Source organism: Durotheca rogersii (assembly GCF_024521655.1).
Source record: "Durotheca rogersii strain YMJ 92031201 chromosome Unknown GGS23scaffold_55, whole genome shotgun sequence".
In the NCBI taxonomy this organism is placed as follows: Eukaryota; Fungi; Ascomycota; class Sordariomycetes; order Xylariales; family Xylariaceae; genus Durotheca; species Durotheca rogersii.
The window spans coordinates 29295-38104 of record NW_026251286.1 but is presented as its reverse complement, the minus strand read 5'-3'; the positions used below and the strand labels follow the sequence as shown (position 1 = coordinate 38104).

Below are 8810 nucleotides of genomic sequence, written 5' to 3'. Positions count from 1 at the left end.
TTAGTATAGCGATATTAGTTTTATCCATCTTAGACTATCGTACGTACTATAGTCTTCGATAGAGTATACTTTCGAGTAAATATATCCGGGTCTCTAGCATCGCGTACGCTCTGCTCCTCCTTAATATTAACCTAAGTAAGACGGTATATATTTTCGTAGTAAAAGAGATACTATTTTATAGATATAATATAATTTCGTAGATTAATAAATCATTTACTAATTTCAATTTAAATTCTTTCATAAGTATGATATCCTTTAATCTTAAATAATTTTATTTTAATTAAACCAAGGATAGATTATAAGAATAGATTATATGATAGGAAGAAGAATAGGAATTATATAAATAGGAATAGAAACGTATAAATAATGAACAGGGGCAGCGTGGGCACGCTGACGGAGGCACGGAACAAGGACTGCCCAACTGCCAACAACTGGCCCAGTGCCGATCAACCAAGATCACAGCTGTAAACAGCTGTAATCGGTTGATCGGCCAGCTGAAACGGCAGCTGGGAAAGGGAACTAGAAACAGGCAACGAGGATCGCGAGAAAAGGCATGGCAAGAAACGAGTGAATGGCTGTAGGTCGTGATGTCTACAGGTCTGAGTCTAAATGATGAAAATATGAGTGCGCGACCCATATAAATACACATCGAAAAGGCTACGTGGCCTAGATCCACCGCACCACTACAATAAACGCGTTAGTAAATATATGTAGGTATTTCAAAGGGTAATAAGGATACGCTAAATAAGAAAAACTCTATTTATCCCGTCGTTTTTATTAAGTATATGTATTTTCAAGGACCTATAGCGCGTTTTTTAGGTAATAAAAACAAAGTATCCCCTAAATGATACCCTCTCATAAGGCTATTTATAGAGGTATTTATAGGGGTATTTATAGAGGTATTTATAGAGGTATTTAACATGTAATTAATTTGTATAACAGGAGGTTTGACGTATTATAACTATCCTCTGGATAGGATTAAGAGGGTATATCTTACCGCACTACTATAATAGCTATGGAGTACTAATAATAATAATATATTTAATAAGAAAAACTTTATTAATTTCCTCTTTCTTATTAAATATATATATTTTAGAAACTTATAGCGCGTTTTTAGGTTCTAAGAATAGAGCATCTATTAAAAATAACTTTATATTTATGGAGTTATTTGTAAGGTTATTTATAATAATGATTCTAAGTATATTTATATAAATAATTTCTTCTTCATAATTAATCACTACAATAAGAGGTTTATTATATTATAATTATTCTTTAAATAGGTTAATAATTTAATAAATAATTTAAACTATAAAGTAAACTATATAAATACTTTTTAAAAACCTCATAATATTTAATACTTTTATATTGCTTTAATATATTAATTAATTAATCTTCATTTATTGTATAGCTATGAAAGATTTTAAAAACATCTTTTTACATTCATTGTTTAAAAATAATCTCAACTTTATTATTATTAATAGTAATAATAAATAATAAACTATAGTATTATACTATATTAATAAAATAATATATAACCTAGTTAAAGCAAGAAGAGTATAGAATTACCGTAGGTTATACGATTATCTACATGATTATATAACCACTCTATCCAACCCCACCGGGCGTACTGATTACTTAGTGCGAGGTCGCGACAACTTCGTGGATAGTCGTATCGCGGGATCAGACCGAGTCGCAAGCGGGCCCCTTCAAAGAAGACAGGGAAGAAAGGCTGCCAACGGAGCAATTAAAATTGCTAATTACGACGTCACCCAAAGGGGCTCCTTTCTCCATCTCGCCTAGCCAGGTATGTCATGAATCGCGGGTCCCGGGAATCTGTCATCGATCTACCCTACCTTGCTCCAGAGTCACCTCTAGCACCCTTTCTCTGGCTTCGTCAACTTCTCGTGGCAGTCTCGGGTCTCGACTGGGCAGCATCGCGTCCCGTTGGTAGTCCCAGTCCCGCCTTCGTTTTGTGCCGGGACAAACAGCCATACCCTGTTCCCTCTACCCCTAGCCCCAGTCGCATCCTGGCGTGGAATTTCTCTCTTCTCTACACTCCTCCATCCAACCCGTCTTAGACCGCTAGCATTTCATCAAGCATTGCTTCTAGTTTTGAGGTGCCCAGTCCTTGTCTCCTAGCTTTCTCCTTGTCCATCTTTCTTGCCTGAGTACCGCCTCGGCCTTTTGGCTAAGAAGGAGGGGAGGTAAAAGATGTCTACAGGTCCTAATCTAACCCCGGGTCAGCCAGACCGTCGAGATAGCTCTCAGTCAACCGACGACGCATATGAGAGCGAATTGGATGACCAGGAACGCCGACAACCTTCCTCAAAGTCGCCGTCCGACCTCCTCTCTGACGTATATCGAGGCATCAAGAAGGCTATCCCAACTCGAGAAGAGTCGCTCAGATTCGCAAGAGCACCCTCGAGACTGGCATTCAAAACATTCACCACTCAATCGGGAGCTACAGAGGCCAACCCCGCTCAGAAGCCCTTGCCTCCACAGCATGCAAGGAATCTGAGTCTACAAAACAGCCTCGAGAAACCACTCCCGGCACCACCGCCACCTTCTCTCTCACCGTCTTGCCCTGCAACCCCTCCAGGTCCATCCAGTGAACCGCAGAATAATCTAAGCGCCGTAGTCAATAGTGACATTGCCCACGAAGCACCTACGACCGGCCGGACGAGCATGATGGATTCCAATACTTCAATACCCCCCAATCAGATGTACAGCGGCGGACTGGATGCGAGCAGCAGCCAGAGTACCGTGGCTAGTTCCTCGCGAACTGATGCCGGGGACGGCCTGAAAGATAATCTTACCCCCCGGAGTAATGGGCAACTGTCAGCTGGCACGTCCCCGCAGGTTGCTCCAACGAGCAGGACTCCGGCCGTCGGCACCGCGGTCGGTACCCCCGCTACCTCGGGATCTTCAGCCCACCTCTCTGGGTTGATGTGTAATGTTCACCGGACTACCGGTCAGGAGCCGCACCCTTTAGTAGGCGCGACAACCACAATACTAGGGGACAAACTGTACGTCTTCGGCGGACGGATTCTGTCGAGAAGTCGACCAGCACCCCTTACTTCAGATCTCTACGAGCTAGATCTCATCCGGAGACACTGGAGCAAACTTGACACTACTGGGGATGTCCCACCGCCTCGCTACTTTCATTCCATGTGTGCCCTAGGCGATACGAAGATGGTCTGTTACGGGGGCATGTCGCCTACCACCTCTCAGCCCGCTTCTGCCTCCCCCGACCAGCAGCCCGAAGTAACGGTTATGTCCGATATATATATTTACGATGTGCCAAGTAAGAAGTGGACCTACGTCCCTTCGCAAGATGCGCCCCAGGGTCGGTACGCTCACTGCGCGTGTATCTTGCCCTCGCCTGCGACCTTTACATCCACCAAGGCACCTTTATCCGCCCTTCAACACAATCCATCTGGCGGGAACCCGAACGAAGGCAGGATCGGTATTAACATCGATGGAGCTGGGGGCGCCGAGATGGTGGTCGTCGGAGGCCAGGATGGAGCGAACCACTACATCGAGCAGATCAGCGTCTTCAACCTACGCAGCCTCAAGTGGACCTCAACGCAACCATTGGGAAAATCGTGCGGTGCGTATCGCAGTGTAGTTGCTCCTCTGCCACCAAGCGTCACCGCCAAGATTGGCAGGGTAAACAACGGTGGTTTGCGTCAGGAAAGCACGATCGGCCAGGAGGGCAAAGAACCGGGATCATCAATGCTGATCTACTCGAATTATAACTTCCTGGATGTGAAGCTTGAGCTTCAGATCCGTTCATCCGACGGCTCGCTCGCCGAAAAGGCGATGTCGGGTAGTTATTCTCCCCCCGGACTACGGTTTCCAAACGGCGGCATCATCGATACTTATTTCGTCGTTAGTGGGACGTATCTCACCAGTTCGAAGCAGGAGTACGCTCTTTGGGCATTGGACATGAGGAATTTGACTTGGGTGCGGATCGATACGGGCGGTAGCGTTTTCAGCCAGGGGAGTTGGAATAGGGGTGTCCTATGGAATAGGCGAAACATTTTTGTCATCCTGGGCAATCGCAAGCGGAGCCTAGTAGATGACTACAATCACCGCCGAATCAATTTCTCAAATGTCTGCATGGTCGAGCTGGAGGCCTTCGGCTTCTACGATAACCCTCGCAGGACGTCGCCGATGTCAGGCTTTATATCCTCGAGCAGTCCTTTCACCGCTCCTGGTCTCAGCATGGCTAGGAAGGCTGGCTGGACCGGGGGGGGCAGAGCCCACAGCCGTGCTGCTGAAGAGCTGGGTGAGAGGGCCTTGGCACTACGTGAGCTGGCGGACATGGATATATTATGCTTCCATGGGGAGCGGATTCCGGTCAATTCTCGAATTGTTGCACGTCGCTGGGGTCCTTACTTCGTCCAACTATTACGTGAGGGCGCGGCTACACAGGACGGCAGTGATTCGGTCACCTTGAGAACCGGCGTCTCGGGGCAGGCAGGAGCACGCATATCGACCATTACCATCACGCAGTCCAACAGGAATACAGCAGACAGTGGGTTATCCGTTGCGAGCACGCTCAACTCATCGTCCACCGGGTCCCTCAAGCAACCTAGCACCGCCGGCACGTCAATGTCCGGTGGTAGTGGCCTAACAGACCTCAGTACTATTAATTCCGCGCCGACGCCCGCATCCCTGCCGCCGAATTCTCGACCGAGATGTCTCTACCTTCCTCACACATGTCCCACCGTCCAGGCCCTCCTACACTTTCTCTATACATCAGCATTGCCACCCCCATCGTCGCCGCTTTGCACGCCGCAAATTCTGTGTTCACTATTACAGATCGCTCGGCCATACAAGATTGACGGGCTACTGGAAGCTGTCGTTGAACGTCTTCATGCGCGCCTCGATTCGCGTAACGCCGCCGCCGTGTTTAATGCTACGGCAATGGCAGCAGGAGGAGGTCGTGGAATTGACGGGAGTATGAACCCAAATACCCTCATAGCCGCCGACTCATCCATTTCTGGGACCATAACCAGTGGCCCCTTCGGCGACCGGCTACGGTCCTTGTCACAGTCCAGTGTTGAGGAATCGGCGAGCGGGCTAGACGGCCTCCGGATCAATACTAGCGTATCAGGAGCTCGGTCGGAGCCGGAGGAACTCAGCGCCACGACGAGCGCGTCAGGAAGCGAGTGGAGTAGCGAACTCGGTGACAGTGAAAGGGGTGGTGTGAGAGAAATTTGGAGTGGAGAACTCAGCAGCGTCATTGGATTGCAAAAGCGAGGGTTAAGAGGGCTCATGGAGGGACGGCGAATGAGAGCAACGGTTGACCGCGAACGGGACGGGGGCAGAAGCGAGAGAGTGGGGCCAAGAGTTGGCTTAGGAATCGGGGCATCTTGACCCGATTATCTCGAAGACACAGGGTTACAGAAGATGTAAAATATTTTCTTACATTTATATTAACTACCCTAAGAGTATGATGATTAAGTAGATAGTAAGCTTTATAGCTTTTTATGTATAATAAGTTTATGCAATGATAGAAACTATTTATTAAATAAATTGAAAAGTTATATTAAAATAAATAATATAATATAATTTTTTAAATTTTTTATATTTTTTATATTTTTAATATTTTTTATATTTTTTATATTTTTAATATTTTTAATATTTTTTATATTTTTTATATTTTTTATATTTTTTATATTTTTTATATTTTTTATATTTTTTATATTTTTTATATTTTTTATATTTTTTATATTTTTTATATTTTTGTAAGCATGTAAGCATGTAATCGGTTATGTATAGTAAAAGAATTAGCTCTGTTCTAATAGTAGTTAATGTGAAGCTAAAAGGTATATAAAACGGCTTGTAAAAGGCTACGTAAATAGCTTTATTTTATTAACTATTTATCCTATTATTACGTAGCTATTGATAGGAGCTACGTATACGAGAGTACGCGTGAGGAATTCTCTTACGAGTAATGTAGTAGTGCGGTGGATCTAGGCTACGTAGCCTTTTCAATATCTCTTTATATGGATCGCGTACTTATATTTTCATTAGTTAGACTTAGACCTATAGGCATTGCGACCTAATAACTATTTACTTGTTTCTTATTATGCCTTTTTTCGCTATCCTCGTTACCCTCCTGTTCTAGTCTCCCTTTCCTAGCTGTCGTTATTAGCTAGCCGATTAACTGATTATAGCTATTTATAGTTATGATCTAGTATTACGTAGATCGGGAGAGCTACGTAGTAAGGAAGAGCAGAGCGTACGCGATGCTAGAGACCCGGATAGGTTCACTCGAAAGTACACTCTATCGAAGACTATAATACGTACGATGGTCTAAGATAAATAAAACTAATACTACTATATTAATCGAGAGATAAGGAATTTAATATAATTATCGTATCTTAGCTATATCCCTTAGTCGGAGAGATATAGTAGTCGCTAACCCGAAGGCATAAGAGGTAAGGAGAGAAAAGGAGTAAAACGTAAAAGTTACTTATTCGGTTATAACGGTACGACGAAGTAACTTAAGCGCTTATAATTAAGATAGATATACTAATCGGAGAACGACGAATTTAATAATAAAAACGAATCTTTAATTAAGGTAAAAATAATTAAAATAACAATTTAATTAGGTATTAAACTAAATAATAAGTATAATATAACCCGTACTTACGGGTACTATAGTTATTTTATATAAATATAAGGCCTATCGTAACGTATTACGTAATATATTAAAAAGATATATTTTATCGTATTATTATAGCTTCCTTAGTTTAATTATACCGTAAGGAATAATTAAATTAAAAAGGATAATACGGTAAGTTTAGATTAATATCTTCTATTAAAAAGTATTACGAAACTTTATTCCTCCGGTTATTATTTAACTACTACGGCCGCGTCTTTAATTTATTATTTAATATTATAAGGAAGCTTCTTTATTACTTTATAGCTAACTTAGCCCGGTTTATCATTACCGATCTAACTCGATCGGCGTATTCTTTCTTTATTTCGGCTATCTTCTTTTTAGTTTCGTCTTAGCTTTCTTAATTAAGGGGATAGCAGGGGAGCGGGCGGGTTCCGAGGGTTAACTAGGTATCTCTCCTTTACTTATACGATATAAAGGTTTCCCCGAATGAAAATGCTCGGATCCTTACTAGGCCGGGGGAAGGAAGGGAACGGGCTATAACCTTAACGAGGTTATCGTAACGGAGCTCGGCGTCCGCTAATACGAGGAAGTAAGGGAGATTAAGTATTAAGACTATAGAAAAACGACGGACCTCCGCTTACGTAATTAAACGAACAAAGGATTTACGGTTAAGGAATTTATTAATTAGCGTATTTTAAGCGGACGTTATAATATTAATAAGGTTAATTCGCTTTTAATAATTTACGGCTTATTAAAGACGCTTAACGATACTTACTTCTTCTTTTAAAACTTAAACGTTATAAAATTACTTTATTACTTCGGCGTATTTTCTTATAATATTAAGGAAATTAAGCCTCTTATTTTCTTAGGCTTAACGCGCGACCTCGATCGGTTATTTAAAGATAAGATACGGTAGAATACCGCTTTAAAAACCTTAACTAAAGCTATTTTATTAATTTATTAACGCGACGTAGTAAGTAAACTAGGAGGTTATATCGGGTTCGAGGCTACCGCCTTCTTAGGCTTACTATAACTAGCCGAGCGCGTACGCCGCTCGATCGAAGGCGCCGTTTCTAACTATATTAAAGCTATATAGTTTCCGGAGCTTAGAAAGGTATAACGCTACGGCGAAGTAAGCCTAAAAGAACTTCGAAGGATCGGTAATAGCTTATTCGGGGTTTATTAGATCCGTATAAATCGTAAAAACTAAAGTAAAGGCGGGGTTATCGAGGAGGTACCGGCTGGTTAGGAAGTTAAACGATCCTACCGATCGGTAGCCTATCGTTTAATACGGGTTTATTTCGAAGGCCGCTTTTTTACCTTTTAGGTCGTAGCTTATTATAATATAAAGGATACGGATATCTTCGTTAGTAAGGTAGTCGTAGCGGACGATATAAACGAGAGAGTTAGTTAGGGTTACCTTCGTTTACTTTTATTATTATTAATTTATAATTCGGGGCCGATTAGCGGATAGCCGGAAGGCCTAGGCTATATCGGATCTTAGTTCGATTTAATTTCTTCCCGAATCGTAATTATCTAGAATATTAAGTTAGTACTTCTTTATATTACATTAGTTATGTTTATTATTATAAATCTCCCGTAGGAGTTTTATTAAGTCGGTTAGATCGGCGCGACGTACGTCTCTATAGACGAAAGGAAGGGGGATTCCGGCGGAGCGGGGGGAAGATATCGTAAAAATAAATAAAAAGAATTAAGGAAAGGGGGAAAAAAGATAATAAGTTAAAGGTAAAAATAAGAATTTAAATTAGTAATAAGAAAGGTAGGCTAGAGATTAATAGGAATAAAATAATTATAAGGGGGGGATTTTCGAAATGGGATGCCTAAAGAGGAAAAAGAGAGGGAGGAAGGGAAACGTATCGACGATATAGTTAGATATACCTTTACGGCTAACGTTTTAGGAAAGCGCGTTTTTCCGTATATGTATAGAGTTATAATAGGAGATACGTTAACTTATAGCTTCCTATTATATGCTTTTAGTAAAGTAATATTACGTAGCTAGCGAGAGCTAAGCTTGGGTTAATAGGTTATTCGTAAAGGGAGTAATAGAATACGGGTAAGAAGGTATATATTAACTAACTAGAAAAGAGGGAAAGCTACGAAAGAGTATAGAGCAATCTATAAGTATATATAGTAGTACTTAACTAGCTTA

At 41.9% G+C, this 8810-nt stretch overlaps 1 protein-coding gene across 1 annotated transcript; it reads left to right on the top strand.

Moving 5' to 3' along the window:
• Nucleotides 1–1621: 1621 nt before the first annotated feature.
• On the top strand, nucleotides 1622–5555 carry GGS23DRAFT_589853 (uncharacterized protein). The gene is made up of 2 exons (XM_051517651.1): nucleotides 1622–1804; nucleotides 2212–5555. Exon 2 carries the CDS (start codon nucleotides 2212–2214, stop codon nucleotides 5383–5385), a length of 3174 nt encoding a protein of 1057 aa, XP_051367217.1. The 5' UTR covers nucleotides 1622–1804; the 3' UTR covers nucleotides 5386–5555.
• The last annotated feature ends 3255 nt before the right edge of the window (nucleotides 5556–8810 follow it).